Source organism: Paralichthys olivaceus, chromosome 4 (assembly GCF_024713975.1).
Source record: "Paralichthys olivaceus isolate ysfri-2021 chromosome 4, ASM2471397v2, whole genome shotgun sequence".
In the NCBI taxonomy this organism is placed as follows: domain Eukaryota; kingdom Metazoa; phylum Chordata; class Actinopteri; order Pleuronectiformes; family Paralichthyidae; genus Paralichthys; species Paralichthys olivaceus.
In genome coordinates this window covers 7113841-7134553 of record NC_091096.1, presented here as the reverse complement: position 1 = coordinate 7134553, position 20713 = coordinate 7113841, and the positions used below count along the sequence as shown (strand labels likewise).

At 39.7% G+C, this 20713-nt stretch overlaps 2 protein-coding genes across 4 annotated transcripts in view; one reads left to right on the top strand and one right to left on the bottom strand.

Annotated features, from left to right (window-relative positions):
- slc23a2 (solute carrier family 23 member 2) overlaps positions 1-20713 on the top strand; it is a 32609-nt gene continuing 11896 nt past the window's right edge. The window contains exons 1-6 of one of the 3 annotated variants that reach the window (XM_020099293.2): positions 91-231; positions 12386-12434; positions 14522-14715; positions 16535-16633; positions 18108-18224; positions 18984-19141. In XM_020099293.2, coding sequence (XP_019954852.1) covers positions 12386-12434; positions 14522-14715; positions 16535-16633; positions 18108-18224; positions 18984-19141 — 617 coding nt within the window. In that variant the 5' untranslated portion in view covers positions 91-231. Of the gene's footprint in view, positions 232-10290; positions 11593-12385; positions 12435-14521; positions 14716-16534; positions 16634-18107; positions 18225-18983; positions 19142-20713 lie in introns of those variants that run through there. The other 2 variants (XM_069523038.1, XM_020099294.2) reach the window with 2 other exon arrangements.
- On the bottom strand, positions 2184-2798 carry LOC109636976 (cytoskeleton-associated protein 5-A-like). The gene has a single exon (XM_020099043.2). It carries the CDS (start codon positions 2655-2657, stop codon positions 2331-2333), a length of 327 nt encoding a protein of 108 aa, XP_019954602.2. The 5' UTR covers positions 2658-2798; the 3' UTR covers positions 2184-2330.

The following is a 20713-nucleotide window of genomic DNA, read 5'->3' as shown; positions in this document are numbered from 1 at the left end:
GCGAGTCTCTGCCTCAGAGAAGCTGCCGTCGGTGTCCCCGTAAGAACCTGCGCGTGAGCACCGCCTCATCTCCCCGCCGCTGCCCGCTCTCGGCTCCCTCCGGCTCCACGTAGAGGTTGTCTCTGCCTCCCTTCCTCCGGCCGCTACGCTCCGACAACACGCATCGCGGGGGAACGAGCCAACGGTTAGCTGAGAAGGGAAGTGGGCTCCTCGCTCTCTTTCATCGGGCAGGTGAGTGACAAACGTGCCATTTTTATTTTGTAATCCCGTGAGACACGCACTTACACGCTGATATAAGAAAGTAGGTCGAGCTTCGTGTGCCCCCTCCCCTCCTCTCCTCGCTGCAGCAACCGCGGCGCTCCTGCCGGCTGGCAGCGGGGCAGCCGCTCAGAGATGTGGAGGTGGCTCCTCTGGTAGCTGGAGCAGGACCTCACGGGCCCGGCGGCATGACTGCGTGTCTGCTGATGTTCATGAGTGGCCGTGAAACACTCAGACAAACCAGCCTCGGTCATCCTCCATTCTGGAGCTCTGCTGTGTTTATTTAGCTGGACCGCGTGGAAACAGTCACAGGAGCTACAGGAGCTCCATTGTGACTCCAGAGATGGAAGTGCTCAGCGTGAATCACCCATTGACATTGTCTTGCATCACTTACACCGATGAGACCTCACGAGGTAGAGCTAGACTACGGATATCAGGCAGCACCATCTGGAACACCAGAGCTAATCTGGCTGTATTGGATTTATTGGCTCATTTGGCTGAAACATGGCTGGGCAGGTGTGTGAGTGAGTGAGTGTGATTGTTCCTGTACTTATACCACTGCCAGGACAATTTGAAGCAGAGACCCTCCAGAATAATTCATTTTTGGAGAATGAGGACATTCCTCACTTCTTCAGAGGGCTGTTTGAGGGTTAACACTCAGGGTTAGGCATTTAGTTTGGATAGTTAAGGTAAAGGAATACATTATGCCAATCGGTGTCTTCACTAAGATAGAAGTACAAGTGTGTGTATGTGTGTCTATAATTATGAGGGTCAATTTTGGTTCAATCATTGTTAGGACATTTTGGCTGGTCCTTCACAATATTTTTAAACTAGATCTTTATGGGGGATTTGGAGACCTCCATCGGCCAATGTTACAAATTGTACATTTAAATTTTGGGCATAAGTCTGTATACTAGAAGTCAGTACTGATTTACCCAGTCTCTGGGTGTAGCATTTCCTCTGTAATGTTTGGAAAGTCAATCATCACCATTGTTACATCTCTGTACAACCACGCTACATGCCCATCGGCTCACTGATGCTGATGATATCAACCCCTTGAGTAATGGAATGATGAGGCCTTTTTTCCATACCTGTTTCGAATGTAGGGCAAGGTGTTGAATATCCCTTGTACGTTTGAAGGTCTTCTGCACATTTAAGGTGATGATGTTAGCAGGTGTTAGTGGCCACCAGTAGATTTTACGGACGTAACTGTCATCAGGTGTTTCAGCGTTTTAATCACAAGACAACCTTTTCTAAGGCAGGCCCACCACAGGTTGATCAGAATCAAAGTTCAGCTCCCAGCTCTTGTGAATTACCAGTCTAATCAATTTTCCTGATGACTCTTCCATCCTCAGTTTACTCAGAGTATAGATTTCTAGCTTAACCTGACTTGCTTCCAAGATTCATTTAGAAAAAAAACTAGTCAGAGGAGGGGAAAAAACTACAGCTGCAGTTTTAGTATGAAGAGTAACTTCACTGTGTTAACTGACATCAAGTGGGCTGGAATCCCTAAACTAATCCATCGGCACTCTCAGGCTGAATCCTGATGTCCCTCTTAAGGACATAAGGCCTGAACCCTTGCAATCTGAACATACATTGTGTGAGAGGCAGTAAGGGCTCAAAATGTAAACAGGAATGGAACAGCATGTTGCTACACACTATGTTGCTGTGGCAAGTCTGGACCTTTATTTTATGTTGTTTACTGTCTTTGCAGCCAAGATACTTGAGCGACTGACTGATACATATCATGTTCCAGGCTCTTCTCACAGGGTGGACAAGAGGTCATTTATAAATAATTGATTTACTCTTTTTTCCAAAAATTGCATCATTATGCAGAACTTTAAACATGAATAGCTTATGTAAATTCTGTCTGTGATTCAACATAGTGGTAACGATATGGTTATACTTGCAGGAAAAACGTTTTATCTTATAATGTGGACATCAGGATTGGTTTATTGTTGTGTTTCCATAGTTTTTCGAATTGTTTTATATTAATAAAATGTTATGGTCTTGATCTTCTATGTAAAGTGCCTTGAGATAATGTATATTATGATTTGGCGCTATACACGACGCTATGAACTCTCGGTCTGTGCAGAAGCAATCAGTAAATGGAGCTGCGGTGTCAGGGTCCCGCCAATACATGTGCTCAACTTCACTACTGGTTTCAGCATCACAATCTTGGATCCAAACTCACTGAGAGCTTTCCTGAGCGTCTCAATGCAGGTCACCACTATCTTGGGGTTCTTGTTGCCCAGTCCTTTCAGCAGCTCTTCCTGAACCACCTCTGCCTTCTCGATCTCGATGTACATCAGACAGATGTCGGTGCCCTGCTCCTTGGCCCGAGCCTTTGGCTGGTTGAACACTTTGGTCACCACGCCCGACACCACCTGACCGGCCATCCTGCCAGCTACGTGAGCTTTCTCGATGAAAATCAGAGCCGCCTCAAGCCCTTTGAGCTGAGCCACAGCATTTGAGTCTGTGACAAACTTCTTTAGGAGTCCAAGGTACTCCCTCAATCTCAGCTGTCAATTATGTTGTATCCCCTGGTATTATAGCATGAGGGAGGATTCTCAAAGAGCAAAAATTATTTGATCTGTACTTTAACCTTTTACTGAAGCCAGCCACATGGTGGCAATCAAGACGCTTTGGCTTCACTTTTGGTGAGCCATCATTTTTGGTCGTCAATCTTTGGTCATCTATGGTCAAAACCATCACACAAAGTCAAAACAAACATACAAAGTACAATTAAGAAGGTACAAAACTAAGAAAGTAAAATGTGTGTCATAGAAATTGAACAACACAGCTGAATCTGTTTTGGAGGGTTTTGGATTTTTTTTGGGATGATACTGTAATGTCTGGATCAAAAGCTTCTATGTCCACAAATGTCTTGGTGACAGACTTTAGTCATTAACAAATATAATGACATTAGTAATACCCTTTAAAAAAGGATACAATTGAAGAAGTAATCTAAAGAGTGACTGATTGTCATTTTGATGGCTGGTGGAGCACAGGAGACAGAAATCATTCCCTGTAATTCCTTTGAGTCTCTCGTACAGTGAAGAGATATACAGAGGATCACCTTACAGGATGTTGGACCAGGTACAGGCTCACTGAGACAAACTGGGTCACAGAAATGGATTCTTGGCCCCTGTTTGCAGAGGGCAGCATGTGATTAAGATTTCACTGTCGTGCTGGGTCAGGCTTTGCCTTGTCACTGTACTGTGTAAAGGTTTATGTGGTTGCATGGTGGGCGGTAAATCTGCGAGTTCTCTTGTGTGGGGTGTGTGTGCGTGAATGTGGCTCTGGAGGTGGATCACAGCGGACATTTAGGCTAAAAACACTGACGAGCTTCGTGGACTGGCTCAGCCTGATTGCAATTGTAGGGTTGAGTTATCAATGATAATCAATAACTTCTTTATTCTTCTTTGTTATTCTTTACATTTTAACTAGTCAGATCTGATACCTGATGGTGCTCAAGTGTTCCCGGTCTTTCTCGCCTCTCTCTCTCCCCCTCCTCCCCACTATCATTCTCTCTTTTCTCCCCTCTTTTCCACCCATCTCTCCCCTCCTTCCCCCGTTTTCTTTGCTCACCCCAATCGGTTGAGGCAGATGACCGCCCACATTGAGCCTGGTTCTTCTAGAGGTTTCTCCCTGTTATTGAGGGAGTTTTCCTCTCCACACTCGCCAAAGTGCTGCTCATTGTGGGAACTGTTGGGTTTCTCTATATTAATAAAATGTTACGGTCTTGATCTTCTATGTAAAGTGCCTTGAGCACTATACAAATAAAATTGAATTGAGTTCACCTGGATATCGGTAAGATATGAGGGTATGTTGAACCCAGGTTTACTAGGATGACTTTGGCACTTTGTTCAGGATCTATCCTGTGTCAAATAACCATCACACAGGCGTGTGTGTGCGTATGTGTGTTTGTGCGTGTGTGTGTGCTATTACTGCTTTACTTGATGACCACCTATGTGTTTGCAATGGGTAACATCTGGCCTGGTGTAGTAGTGTGTGTGCGAATGTTTGGAGCGTGACATGAACGTTGGAGCCACTTATTGATTTATTGGTAAGCCAGGATTTCGGTGTACATAAAAGAGTTTGTCTAGTAAAAAAAGCTTGTGTGTGTTCGCTCTTGTGGGGTTTTGTAACCGTGTTTAATAATGATGACAGTATAAGTGTTACTTAACCATTTCATAACTTGAAACCAGAGGCACATTCCTTTCCAGCTCCATTCAGTGAAGTTATTTAATGTGCATCACACAAGGAGGAAGTCAGTGCACTTGAAAGAACCAGAAGCAATAACTCAAAATTGTTATATTGGTCTGAACAAGAAAACAACTTTTTGAAGACAAGCTTTCACATCATTCGAGTAATTAACATTTCTATGGGATATCTGCAGAGGTGAGTTGCAAACGCATTACATTTACTCTGTTACATATACATGAGAAGTTATTTCAATAAATTGTACTACTGAGAGTAATTGTTTTGCAGAATACTTTTTACACTTTCTCAGTTACATTTATTTTATGTGCGATAACACAAAAAATCTTGGTAAAACAGACGTAATAGTCCAAATCTCCATTGTATTAAACTATTCAATTTGGCATTTCTTTTAAAATAAAAACTAATTGCAATATTTTAATGGTCAAAATGGTTAATTTTCTCTAAATCAACTAATCATTACAGTTATACAAATGACCAGCTCATTCACAGGCATGAATCCTGTCTGGAAACACTGTAAATTGACTGCTGACTTGTTCTGTGTGTGCGCTGCTCACACAGTAATGTCTATTGTTCTGTTAAAGCTGGTTTAGCACCTTATGGATAAAGTATTGTCTACAACGTGACCTTGTTGCACATTAAAAAACCTTGTTCAGGATCTCAGTTCTTGTTTTCTATCTTCTCTTTTCTCTGGTATCAGCTAAGTCTGCCAGGAGCCTTCATATCGCTCCTCACCAGTGTCTCCTTATCTCTCTGAGCCCTCGCATTTACTTTGTCTGTCTTGTCTCCTGTTATACCTACACACGAGTCAAACACAAGTTATCCTGTATGGTGTCAATTTGTTTGGGTGGTGAGTGATTCTATTGCAGAGTTGGGTTTGTTTTTTAATGTGTGATGTAATGCTGAGAATTAGAATTAGAAAATCACTTGATTAACTGCTTTGACAGTAATCTCACAGTATGCAACTATTAAATAGATTCAGTCACTTTTAAAAAACATATTCTAAAAAGATATTTAAAAAAAAAAACAAACCTCCAGCTTCTCAGATGTGAAAATTTGACGGTTGTCTAATAATAAGTTTCTTTAGCTGCTTTCAGACATGCACTGAACTTCAGCGAACCTGCCGACATTATCCAGATGGGCTGTGTGTGTGTGTGTGTGTGTGTGAACACAAATGTCAAAGTGAGATTCTCTGGACTTTCTGCAGACTTTCTCCCCTGGCCCTATTTTAGTAAAATGATAGTTATAGTGAATGTCTGGAGGAGCTGGTGTAAGAACACAGCAGGAGATCATCCACAGGATTCACTGCAAGCAGTAGGGGGTTGGTGACATTTCTAACATGCAACAAATGCAGAACTATTTAAAAAAAAATAGCTCTGGATGAAAAAGCACTACCATACAAAGAAGACACAGATGATGATGTCAAGAGAGTTATTGGTAATAAGGGTTGACGCAGCTGAATTGATGCATTGCATCCTGCCTCTGCCTGCTGAGACACCACTCGCCTGTTGTTGTGAACTTGTCTGAACGGATTCTCGAGCTGCCTTGTGTGAAAACTGCTCTTGGTTTTAAAATTATGTCAAAGAAAATATGAATTTATCGGGGTTTTTTTGGTCTTTTTTTCCAATGAAACTATATTGTTACAGTTATAAATTTGACTAGTTTAAAAAAAAATTTTAAACAGCTATTTTGATATGTGGTTAGTTGTTCGATCTTCGAGCGACTCTCATACACCTACACACATATACTCTAGTCATCCCCTGTTGCTGGGAAAGTGTGTGCGTGATCCTTTGTATGTCGGTCAGTCAGAGGTCATCAACTGAAGACACCACAGAGATGTAACCAGGACCTGTGGTCAGTAAAATCATTTTTAAGTGCATTTTTACGAATGACATTTAAACATTCACGTTATCCTGTCAGGGATCAAAAAACACGTGTGTAGAGTGAATCAGATAGTCGAGGAGGAGAGATGTGCAAGAGTCATGCAGGTGAAATTGTAAATTTTTGAATTTTTCCAATGCTGGTAATAAGTAAATGCACATGTCCGATTGTAATCAATTTTCATACTACGGTATACCATAAAGCCACAAAACCACTGCAGCCCCAACGTGTATTGAACAAAACTGTATTAATTTTTAACATTTTTAAACTTCAGCTCCAACCTGTTAAGTGTTGTTATAGTACAATCACAACATTTTCTCTGTGATGACCCACTTTTAAAGTAACTGAGGAACTTGTTTTCTGTAAAAACACTTTGAGTCAGATTACATATGTTAACTGATTATTACGAAACTGTTAAGGGGCCAAATGAAGGTAATACGTCTCCACAGTTACTGTACAAGCAAGTAAAATTGGTTGCCCCACTGCGAGCAACAGCAGGAATGTTCCTCAGGCAGGCTTAAAGGATTTCATCAGCTCTAAGCAACACTGAATACCTTTACTTTTTCTCTGCTGGACTTGATGAAAAAATAATGACTGAGGCTTTGGGTGGGGAAACAACCTATAAGAAAAGCATATTACCTTTGTATTATATATATAACCTTTAACTCCCTGTCATGTGTATGCTGTGTGAGTAGCTGTTGCTTTGAGAAAGGGATAGAAATACAGTTAAAACACAGTTTAGAAAGTTCCTCTGCTCTAAATGTTAATGTCTTTCCTGCTGCTTTGGTTTCTTTAACTGAGAAATGTGTTTATATAGCACAGCATGGGTGGAGTCCTGCTGCTGAACTGAAAAGTACAAAAGAAAATATTATTAAATAAGAGAATTTCTCATTGCAAGTTCATTTTATTCTGGAAGTAAATTTATATATGAAGTATAATGACACTAATAAGTCATGTGTGATCTTAATTGAACGATCTCTGCACTGCTGTCATCATCACTCCTGCTGCTGTTGTCTTTTCCCAGCTTTTCCTTCCATGCCTGCATCCTTCAAACCGTACTCACATCTGTGTCTTATATGATCTTGTAGGACATAGAACCGAAAAAACTAAGTGGAGGTGAACAGCAGTGATCTTTATCTGACATCAAGACGCTGTTCCTTGTGTGTGCCGAATGGTTCTACACTTTGGTCCTGACTGAAATATTATCATTAGATTGATGCTATAAAACTCTGATGATGCCAAGAGGAAGAATCACAATGACTTGTTGAGCTTCTGCCTTTTGTTGTAGTTCCATTAGCAGGTTGATATTCTTGTGGAATATTTCAGCTTTTAGATTTCTATGAAATTTGCACCTATCAGCCCTTACCTGTATTTTAAGTGCTAATTATGTTTTCGTCTCGGTTTGTTTGCCTGTCAATTAGCAGGATTAGGCAAAAACGAATGGACGGGGAGAAGATAGATGTGCAATATAAGTTGATACTGTGTATTAATGCCATCCAGTTGAGAAGTTGGTCCTGCTTGTAGGGAGTATTTAAACACCATCAATACATGGGTGAAAATTCTTGAGTGCCTAGGGGGACAAGCTGTATCAGGAATCTCAAGTGTTGATGGGTTATGACTAACCTGGAGTCTCTTCCCATGAAATGTGACCTTGGTTGTCATGCCAACTTCCTTTGTGAACTGGGGTAGCTGGTTTCTATGGCTATTGTGACAGATTAGGAAATATCTTAGCGTGTCACCTGCCTAATATAAACTAAAGCAGGAAGATTTCATTCACAACTGCCACTTTTTATTTGTTTTCATGTGCTGAGCTGCATATTAACCTGTGTTCAGCCTTGTGTTGTCACCATTTCACCTGTTTCTGATCGATGCAAGAAATCGCACATCAAGAAGAATCCAGTCTAAGTAGCTTTCTCAACCCACAGAGATGCACAAGCATAATTTAGTTGCAGAAGAGTTATGCATGTCTGTGTGACTTTTGATTGTTATTGGCACTGACAGCTGCCACAGAAATCTGGTGTTTCACCGCAAATGGTTGAGTGCATCTCCCTGAAGTATCTGCCTGACTTGTGGAAAAAATGCTCAGACCATGTCACATGATGGCTCTACAGTGTCTGCAGATTTTTCTTTCCAACCACACACCTCATCAGGTGATTTTGTTACTTGGTTCCTCTTTTTGGTTTTAAGGTGATCTGATGGGCTAAACCCAAACTCTGCTTCTGAAAGTCCCTTCCAAAAGTTGGTGTGCAATCACATATTCTGAATCCAAGATATTGAACATGACCTGTGTTCAGACTGACAAGCTGAAACCAGTACTGAGCAGTAGAGCTTGACCAGTTTATCATACTGGCTGATATTATCAGTATGATTTTTTTAAATATATATATAAAAACAGAACGAATAATGCAGATAAAGATGTGCCAAAAAAGATATATTTATTTCCTATATTATTTTGGATATCTATATATTTGGTTGTATTTGTGTTGTCTTTTTATTTATGCATCATTTCCAAATTTTCCATGTCAGCATTGCAAAAATATTTCACTTTCATCAGTGTACCGAGGCATTGAGCAGATTCAGAGATATCTCTGAGGAACTTACTGAACTCACTGACAGTGCAGATCAATGATAAATCTTTGATTAAAAAGTAACAATAGTAATGAACAAAATTTAACTTCACCTTCACCAGACTCAAGATTGACCTTAAAGTGCTTCACAATAATTCCTCAGAAAATACGCACCTTTTGATCGTGGAAATGTTACAAATCAAACGACAAAATGAAACGCAACAATACATGAAAAACATTTGAAGTTCCTGGCTCAATGGGTTTGGTAATTAACCCAACCCTTAACTTCAACCAGATTGCTGTGGGTTCATCAAGTGATGTGTGATCATGACCAAAGATGGACATTTAAAAGTTACTGCATAAAGGTGGTAAAAAATTAAAAGTCCTCAGAGTTTCAATGTCCCACCCTTGTCCAACCTTCAAATCCAAAGATAATCAGTATATTATCTTATGACAAAGCACAGTTAAGAAGCTGGTACGAGCAAATATTTTCTGCGTTCGCTTAAAATTTACTAATACAATTTATTCAACTATCCAAATTATTCCAGATAATGTCTTTTTTTGTTGCAGCTCTTTATAGTTGCACTGGGACAGTCTGTGACTGTGCTGTTGAGACTAATTCAGTTATCTCTATTCACTTCTGCTCCACTGACAGGAAGTTGACCAATGTAAACATGACCTTGCAAGGTTTGTACAAGTTCACTCGCCTCTCATGGTGAAATCTGAACCCCTCACGTGTGCTCTGTCATGCAAAGTGTCGCCTGCTGTCAGACAAGAGCAGAGCTGCTAACATACTTGTATTTACATTTTTTCACTGTCTTTACTCTGATTTATTTCTTATTTTGAATTGTTTATCAGCAGTTATGAAATTACTGTATGGTTGATGGGTCAAACTGTTCATGAATTAAAAAGTACAGTATTTGTCATGCAGTGAATTTATTATCTTGTTCATTTAACTTGCAATCTAAGTATTTTAGTAAATTCCCTCTTTTTTTTTATTGATCTGAAGCTGACTAGCTTTCTTGTCAGGTTGTTATCACACCTCTGGTTCATACAGCTGCGGAAAGTTTTGCAACTATCATCGTGGATAATAGTTTAACACCCTGAGCATGTGGATTTGTTTTTGTCTGAGGTCTTTTGTTAAGGGGCGTTCATATCCTTTTCCCCCTGGGTGTTAAAATGTTTTATCTTTTTTTTCTGTGCAGATTAAGTACAAAATGTCTGTTTATTAAAAAAAGATGTTTAAATGTGTTCCCCATAGCTTGAAGTGACACATTTTAGAACAAACTAGAGGATCCAGATTTGAGGCTTTGCACATGCCCACTGAGTATAACTATAACTATATGTGTTTTTCTTTTAGATGATGCCGTTTATCCACTGATGCACGAACCGGGAAGTCTATGTTTAGTATTTAATGCAATCATAGATTATGGTTGAACACAAGGCTCAAAGCAAACATATCCAAGGGCAGTTAGTATTTATTTTTAAAGATTATAGTGGTGTCTTTGTTATTGTAAAAGGGTATGATTTTTTTAATTGTTTACCATTTTAGTGATAATGCACAGAGAAGTACTCAATTTTATGCCTCCGATATTAGACTGTGGCCTTTTAAAAAGGCTCCTTAAACTGTAGAAATAATAAAAAAAATACTATAACTTTCAGTGTTGAAGCTGAGTAGCTGTGATGAAGTATGAGATCACTGCCAACCATATTACCTAGAGTCATCGTCTGCATTCTTTGGATTGTATGTGAGAGAGCATCTGAATGTTTTAGTAACTTTTACAAACACGGTTTACTGTTGTTTTTAGGAGTGTTCTCTAATGCACAACTTGGTTTTATTTTGTGTATCATGAGATGCATTGTTTGTCACATTTTAGGACATTGAGATTATTTTTGTTACATTCATTTTTAATGTCATTATCTCAGTAAATAAGCAAACGGGTGTAAACAAACTCCTTAGCAGATGTAGTGAAGATGTCGCCCCGGCTCTGAGAAATTTTTTCCACAATTTATTTTTTCTTAACTTTTTGTTCATTAAATAAGTAATCAAGAATATATTTGACAGGTTAATTGAGTAAAAGAATAAACTGCAGACTAACATATTGAGGGGATGCAGTTGATAAGCACGCACGCAAATTTAGCTTTCGAGATGAAACTGCCAACACAGACATCTCGTGCGAAGCACCACCCAAAGCACAACCAGCCTGCACAGGATCCCCAGGTCGTGTTTTAATGGTTAACTCTGCAAACCAGACTGTTTATTCTGGGACTAGTTAAAATTACCATCGCATTTGTCTTTTTTTCTACCCACTCTTGTTTTTATGTCTATTTGTCTTTGAGACTTAAGTTTTACTCTTACATAACCACATGAACTCAGTTTCAGTTCTCTAGTCTCCTGTTCCAGTTCCCTATGATTCCCGTGTGTACATGCATGTGTTTCGGTTTCCCAGTCAACACCGAACAGGGATGAGATGAGTGTTTCTGTCTCTTTGGCAACAGTGGAAAATTGCATTCGAGGATGTCATGCTGCAGTAGCATGGCTCTGCTAGTGTTAGCACATGCCTCATCAGACCTTAAGTCCTCCAGAGGCTACTGGGATACACTCTGTCACAATCCATCTCACAACTGACTCACAGCACTCAGAGCCCACAGGCTCGTTCAGGTCAGTGATTTACTGCATCAGTATCCACCAGTCAGACATGTGGCGTTTTCTTTCAGGATGATTCTAGTTTTATTATGTGTAGAGCTGCAACATTGAGGGATTTTACAGTACAATATAAACATGTATAGATTAACTGGTTACAGGTACAGTTTTTCTTTATTTTATATCCTGGTGGACTTATTTGACATTTTTGAGCTTTGGACCACAGTTCAGATAAAATCAGACATTTGAAGCATCGACAAGGAATCTGGGAAAGTGTGCCAGGAAGTGTTCAATATTTTTTGCATTTTACTTAATGATTATCATCAGGATATTCAGGTTTTTGGTTTTTGCAAATGGTTTGATGATAAGGAAAGTTATAAGTTAGCTGCCCAAATGATTTGAGTCTTATTTTTGTAGTTTATGATCATATTTTTAATAAAAATGTATGTCCAATCATTTTAATCATTTAGAAACAATATTGGTAAAAAGAGAAATATTTAGATATTCAGCCAAGGCAACAGGTTGTAAACAACTCTACATTTTAACATACAATACATTAAAGATTGTGAAGAAAATCACAATTCAGATAACGGATTGTGATTATGCATCAAGTTCCTCCAACTAAACTCCACTCCTGCTTCAAACTTATACTTATAACTTTTGCCTGTGATTAAATGCTGTCTGTCAAATTAACTTATGTCTCACCTCCCTCCTCCTCCTTTACCCCTCTACCTCACTCCTCCCCCATCTCTTCCTCTCTTTCTACTTCTTCTACCTCCTCCTTTCCCTCTCTCTTGCCCCTTCCACACAGATGCTCCCAGCCGCCCAGCTTGACAAGAGTGATGGGATGTGTCAACTAGGTATTACAGCTATCCCAACATTTTACACTGCAAGCAGGGAGTCTGGCTGGATGGGAAAGTTGATTTTATTTTGGGGACAAAATAGATGAGCTGTTCAATCAGTAGTTTCAGTGTCTGTACTTACTCTTAGTTCAACATTTGAAGACTTAAATTGCCCTTCTGAATGTGCTTGATCATCACATAACTAGCCTGCATATTCTCTCTGTTAGAATTTTGTCTTGAAAGTTGCTCATTGGGCAACAAACTCCACTGAACACCGTTACTGAACACCGTTACTGAACACCGTTATCCAAGAGCATAAGTCTTTGTAACACCACATTATGTAATAAAACTTGGTTGTTGCTAGTCCTTTCCAGCTGTAATGAGTAATGATTGGCCCTTTTATCACTGTAAGTGTGACCACACTAACAAGGCACACTGACAAAAAATAATCTTTGGTCCATTTCTCTCAGTCAGCCCAATATCCCACATGTACTAGTCGCCATGATGCTTTCATTGCTGATTACACATAACTGCTACTTGGGTGTTTACATTCACCCTGACTTGAAAGGCATGCAGCCTGAATGGACCACGCTGAAGGACATGTCCTCTTTGTTTGTTTTGGGTTTTTTTTGTATTTCTTGGCCTTGTTGCCCAGATCAAACTTTCTCTTGGGTTGTATAAAGCTTGGTGGCCACACATTCCCCATTCCTGGTATATACTATGTATTAATAGATTTTTGTAAATTTCCCATGCCACACATTCAAGGAGATTGCACACAAACTCAAAAAAAACAAACTATAAATGTTCTTGCAGAATAGCTTATACATCTGACAGACTCCTTTTCTAAACATGCGTGTGATCACTTGAGAGTTGCTCTGAAAATGGAATTGACTGCATGCAGTTATATTGTTCACGCTCAGTGAAGAACTTTTTTACTGTTAAATACTTTATAGTTGTAGCCCATCAAAATACATGTACATCGCAGCATGGCAACTGAGTCCCACAAAGATGTCTTGCTGTCATACGGGTGCACTTATATTCACAGTCACAAATATTCCTACCTAATAATATGGGCTGCTACAAGTCCATCAGAGGAATTTGTTTTGACGGTCATTCATTTAAAAGTGCATTGTCTGTATAGCTTTTTTAATATAGCTATTATGAAGGAACATCTTTCTGAGCCGTTTCAGTTCAGAGACATGTAATTTACTCACAGCTTGTTGTGTCTTTATGTTGAGCTTTGCAGGCACCTGAATGCCAACTGAGATCTTGGCAACTATTCAATTTCTCATATTTTAGATTTTATATACATTTGGTGAGTGACTTCTAATCATGAAGCGAATAAAATGCACCGATTGTTCCAATTGGTTTGCCAGTGTCATCTCAAAGTCAGGTATGGAGCAACATGGTGCAAATTCCTCATTTCACAAAAACACAAGGACCACGTCTGATTGGACTGCTGTCAATCATTGGTCTTGATCTTTCTTTTCGCTCTGATCATTTGTTCTTCCTCTTTCAAATATCACATTATTTTACTTTGTGCCTGTTTACAAGACACTGACCTGCTGGATGGTCTTTTGTATTGTAAAAAAATTGTTCTACTATTTCAACTGAGGGGAAGAACCAGTCAAATATTTGCACTTGTGCTTAAAAACTGGTTTAATTATTAATAGATAATCATTATTTGATTGGTCATTTCCACAAAATTTTGTAAATCCCCCAGTCAAGTTTCCAGAGACAAACCAGGTGTCTTTAAAAGTGCCTTCTTAACCTACAGCAGGCAAAAAAAAAAGAACTGAAACCTTTTTGATATGAAACAGAAAAAGGAACAAATCTTTGCATCTGTAAATGTGTAACCAGCAAAATAACTCTTCTTTTTACTTGATAAATGTCTGTTAGCAATTCATATGGTCTAGAATAGTGGGGGGGAAAAAACACAAAGCAAACAATAGACCTGAGATAAGTTTCTCATTAACAAGAAGTACAGCCTGGCAGGCTCTCTGATGAGATGAGATCATCATAGTCAAGTCAGGATATTAGAAGCGTTAGCGTCATAAATGGAGATATTAATCTCTCTGTTGATCTGTCTCCATGTCTTCAATCAGATGACGCAGTCCTAGACGATGAAATTGGACTGAAGGGTACATCTGCAGTGTTCACACCAGAGCGAGACAACGACATTGAATACACAAGGATGGGCGTGGGGAAAAACACCACTTCCAAGTCGCTGGACAGCAGCAGCGAGGGAGGAAAATATGAAGAGGAGGGCAAACATGGCGCTGATTTCTACCCTATTCCGGTAAGTGACTCTGTTTAATGGCCCCTTTTATTGTTTTAAACAGTTTTCCCAGAGACACATCATGAACCTGCCTAATGCTCATAATGTACAAATGACAAAGACAGTGTTTGGTCAATGTGCATGAAAACATATATTTACTGTTCTGATCCTTCACCTCCTCCAGTCTCTCTTTTTCTCTCTTTGTTTGACTCGCACATGCAGATTTGGTTCACACAAGCCGTCTTCTTCAAGGCTGGTTGGTGTCTGCTGCTGCGGCTCTGTCCATCCATTTCCTTTGTTTGTCCGCTTGGCTCCAGGCCACTGCTTCTTGTAGTTCTAAGGGCAAAATGACAACAATGGCTATTTATTCATAAGACTGTTCATAAATCACATGCAAACTCAAAGCTCTGCTTTATTATAACTTTCCCATAAATCCAGGGGTGGATATTAGTTTTATTCAGGTTTTGTATTTACATACTACACAGAGATACTAGAGCATGTCCTGAACCACTTCAGCATTCCAATCATCACCTGTGGTCAAAACCGAGAACAGTGAAGATGAGGTCAAACTGAAGATTTTGAGATTGACACCCTCATCACGCTGACTGGTCAGCTGTGTGAAGGTGGGAGAGGAGCCATGGATTGTGCTTCTGTATCCAGCTTTCTTTTTACATTTCATAGAATTATTTGTGGCAGTTTTCATTGAACAATCGACAGCAACACTATGAGCGTCTCAATGGAAAGACTGTCTGAAAGTTTACACTTTCGACACACCTCCCCCTTTTCACTCCATCTTCCAGCATGGCAGTTTTAGAACAGCTTGATTTCAGACAGCCCATCTTGAAAGCTAGTTTCTGTGAGAACATTAATCTGCCTTTAGCCTGATGCCATCATAACAGATAAAAATAGATAAATGACTAATCACTTTTGGTCGAGTATTTTGCTGCATGCCAAAACATTAAAGTAAAGAACTTTGTACTCCATTAAATGTATTTATACTTTGATAATAATCATCTTAATCTCTTTAAAAGTAAAATACTCATTTTGCTCATAAAACACCAACTCTTTTTTTTTTTCAGCTGAGCAGTGGATTAGTGTCACTGTCTCTCAACGGTGTCATAGGCAATCTGCAGTTTTCAACACAGCGCTTTAATGAACCATCTGTGTGACACCTGTCCAGAACAATTTGGGACATTGTCCAAGTTAGCAGCCAGCTGATAAACACAGCAGAGCATTTAGTAGTTAGAAGTTAGCGGCGATCAAAACGGAGCTAAAAAGCATCTGATGTTCATAAACATGGCTCCAAGTAAATGCTACTGCTTCCATATCTGTGCTAACAAACTTGCATATAGATGCAGCAGACTTATATTTACATGTGAGGGAAAACGCATGAGCGCATTCAAGCATCTGTTCTCTACCTAATGTTTTTCTCAGATGGAATCACGGAACTGTGCAGTAAAATCTGGGCTTTAAAAATCACTTTTTAACAACACGGTAAATAAACATAATGCAACATCTCATCTTCTGTGCAGCTTGTCCTCTGGGCACAGAAACACTGAAGTTAATCTTCTTTAAATGTAATTTAAAATGTTTGTAATTTCTCAGAGTCTGTTCTTTATTATGTATTATGACCTTCCCTTTGTTTGGCTCCACATGACATGTACATTTGAGACTCGCATACATACTCAGACATTTGTAATTCAAGTTTTCATATTCATCTTTTGGATCTTACATATCCAGGTTTTTTTCTCTCTGCAAAGTAATTAATATTATATCCTCTATATTTGTATTTATGTGTAGGCCTATTAAAAATCTAAATTGCATGTGATTGTGTGTTTAGGTGGTGGTCAATGGAGTTGGCGGTGCCAGTGGAGATCAGGATACTGAGAATACAGAGCTAATGGCAATATACACTAAAGATAATCAGAATGCAGAAAAGGTAAGACAAGAGAAAACATGAATGAAGCATAATCCTTGTCTTTTACTAATCATCCAAGGTGCTTGTTTACTCCCAAACAAACCTCAGTTTAAGCAGACTGACATATCGTGACGTGAGTCAAACTGCTTACTCACAGTTACAGGCTTTGAGCTACACCCTGTCATTTAGTTAATCCACAGTCAGCATCACAGTGAGAATGACTTGACATTTCCTCCCCCGCCTTTCCCCTATGACTCGTTAACTTGTTATTATTAAAGTTTCTTTATATGTATGTGTAAATGAGTGTTAGGGGAAGCAGAGAACAAACACACACTCCCTCTGTCTGTATTGTGATCCAAGCTTGTCTTTGTTCTGAAGGTTGGTCTGACACACATTTACCTATAGATATGATGCAATGGGCCCATTTGATGAGTCTGCATGGCAGCTAGAGCTTCATTGTTTTGTTGACTCAGACACCACACACCAGGTCACTGTATTCCACCAGGCAACCTGGCAACCGTGTTCCATTCTTGTTTGTTTGGAGGTCTGGTAGACACATCATTTACAAACCATTATGCTGGTGCCTGACACCTGCTGGCAGTGAAGATCATACATGTAGCTGTAAGAGTGACCCTGTGATGGCCTGGCTCCATTCTCCTATTACCCTACAAGGATAAGCAGAATAGCCAATGGATGGATAGATTACAGCAGTGGTAATAATTTTACTTCAGTAAAGTAGCAATACCACAGTTACAGTAAAAGTCCTGGCTTCTCTTTGCTAAGGCCTGTCATGTCAGGTGGTAGTGGTGATAATGATGCTACTAAAAGCAGTTTCTAGGAGTCAGTGAGTTTGAAACGATCTGCTCAAAGCAGTATCTTCAGTTTATGTCTCCTTCAAAAGAGACGTCCTCTAAGATCATCATCTTAACGATTTTGTCTTGAAGAGTGAGAGGCGGATCAGAGGGGTTCATGTTTTGCACCTTGACAAATATGTACAGTTTATTTTATTTGCTTTCAAAAGCCTGAAGGCAAACCAGCATACTGCATATTCAAGTGTCACAATCATGTTAGTCTACTGTTTTGTAAGTGTATCTGTTTGTTTTTTCATCAGGCAGATCAAATGATCTCTCTTTCCTGACTCAACAATCAATCTTGATGTCATCTTCCTCTATTGTGATCTTTCCTCGTTGTCACTATGACTGTGCGTTTTTCTTTGCTGAGAATGAATCATGTGATGAGCTTCACTTCACACTCTCTTTTTTACTGCCTTGTGTTTTTTTTTTTATCCCGCTTTGTTTTCATTCAGCAAAATTCAGCCTTCCTCTTATCTGCTCAGGACAGGCTGTTCTCACGTTAACATTTGACATGATTGGTGTCATATACTTTTGTATAAGTAAAATCTTCCAGGATACATTTAGACCCTTTCCATAAAGTAAACTACACAGGAAAAAGTAAACATAGGAAAGATATGAAATATGTTTCTGTGTTTGTGTAGAGCTCGATGTCTGAGACGCTGGACAGCACAGACAGTATTGATGCAAGGAGGATGGATATGATCTATACCATTGAAGACACCCCACCCTGGTACCTGTGTGTGTTCTTGGGCTTACAGGTAATTATCCATCATCAGTATATTAACTATCCCTGACTAAAAGAGCTATTTGAAGTGTAAGTTTCAACATATGGACTGATGTAAATGTAACACTACGTGAGAACCTGTTAAACTTTTATTATAATATTAGGGGGAAAAGGCATCTTCAAAAGTTTCAGTGCACATCTGGACATGGTGTAGAATGTTGTGTTTTAATGCTATGATCCTTGAAAATAATATGGCTCCAGGAATACCAATCAACCTAATGGCCTTTCTGTCTGGACAGATTAGCAACTGCAGACAGGTATATTATAGTTGGAATTAGTTGGAATTAATGCATTTAATGAGAGAGTAATAAAAGATCTTGGATCCACTCCCATAAGGTCACGCCCCACACCTGCACAGGATATCTTGGAAATTGGTTCAGTAGTTTCTGAGTAGATTAACAGACAGACAAGTGGCAAAGAAAACAACCTCCTGGGCAGAGGTAATTAATAATTCAAGTAACCACAAGTGGTTTTTCTCAGGGGAAGACTGCGGTCAAAAGTTAACAAGAATTAAAGAACTGGAAACAAGAATGTAGTGTGCCTACCTTTATTCATTTTTCTTGTGTGTAGTAGTGTCCTCATGATTTCTTAAGCTCGTAACCTACCCTTTAAAATTGTCAATGTAACATCTTAAAATGTTGTAGCTATGGATTTTGCTCTGCAGAGTTTACTGGCTAAATCAGACAATAGACAGCCACTCTCACACACTGACTCTGGCTTCTTATCCTTGCAGCACTACTTGACGTGTTTCAGTGGGACAATCGCGGTGCCGTTCCTCCTTGCAGAGGCGATGTGCGTTGGATTCGATCAGTGGGCCACCAGTCAGCTCATAGGGACCATCTTCTTCTGTGTAGGGATCACCACCCTGCTACAGACCACACTGGGCTGCAGGTACACACACACACACACCCACACACACACGAGTACTTATGAATAATTATTGACCTTATTGTTTGTTTTCCCATAATTGTTCAGCTGGTATTGACTGTGAAAATCAAATGATATTCGATGCAGTATTGAGAAACATCTTAAGTTTAATGCGTTGAACCCTGCTCAGGTTTTTTATTCGCTCACTTTTGTCCACTTTCTGTCTCTCGTCACTGAGCACCACTTCAGGACAAGAGCCATTGCTCTTCATGTCATTCTGGAGAGGGGTCTGTGTGTGTGGATGTGCAGGTGTGTGTGTTCGGGCACACACCGACTCCGCTGCTCTTTTTTCTCTCTCTCTCACTCTCTGAGTCTCTGACCTGCTACAGTTACTATGTTGATTTGTTTGAGAAGATGCCACAATGTGACATCATCACATAATGATAATGATACTTTTCTTAAATTTTCTCCTGCGCTGTCACACACAAACATCATCAGACTCATTAACTCAAACTGGGTAAAAACAAAAGAATTGTAAAATTGGACAATGTATTGATGGCAGTGCGAGCTGGGTTTGGCTCGACAGTGCACAGCGCAAATGATAGAGCCAAAGAGAGGAGCAGTAAATTACTGATAGAGCAGGTTGAACTGTAAAACATAACTTTTGTACGGTCCAAACATGTATGAAAAGACCCCAAATGATCACTGTAAGTGGACTTAGTGGCGCTGTGCATGAATCCCTGGGTGTCTGCTCCAGACTTAGTGGCGCTGTGGCAAGGCTGCGGCGCCTCCTACCTCGGGCTGTGGAGCTGTCCGTGGTCCCTGCATTTGTTTATCACAAGTCATATCGTCATCGCAACATTTAACAACGTTATTGCATATTTCATGTTTTCCTAATATCGTGCAGCCCTACTGTGTGTTTGCATTTCTTTTGTTACCTTACTTTAAACATATGTTTTGAAAGTAGCTCATGATTAAATGAAGCCATCTCATATTATATCCCTGACTTTTACAGATTTTTACTAAGTAGCAGCTGTTGTCTTGTATGTATGTTTTCTATGAGAACATGAGTTAAAAATAAAAAGTTGTTTTGTTCATGTGGCTGCAGTTGTCCCATGTAGCAGAAACTTTCTTGTTGTATTTGTTAGAACACAAAGTCAAAATTGTCAAAAGTTAGAGGATAGTTTGTGATTTAAGTCATCAGATACAGTAGCTAAATAAATTCCAGAAGCTAACGACACAGGGCATCATTCCACTGCATGCTGTTAGAGTGAGCTACATGTGGTTCAACTATTGCATCATTTCTGGGCAAGAAGTGTGTATTGGTTTGAAGCTATGATTGATTAAACACAGATTTGTCAGATATGCCAGCAGTACCTCATTTGAACTTGTGTCTCAAACACGACATTCTGTCAACCTAAGATCTGTATTTTCACCTCACGTCACCCTGCTGCTGCTTAAACCCTCCTCCTCCTCCCCCTCATCGTCTTTTTTCCCCTCTCTGTCCTCACTCCACCTCGAGCTGCGCAGTCTTACTCACATTCCTTTAGCCATTAGATTTTATTGGTTGCACATATTGTTATCCTGTGTGTGAAT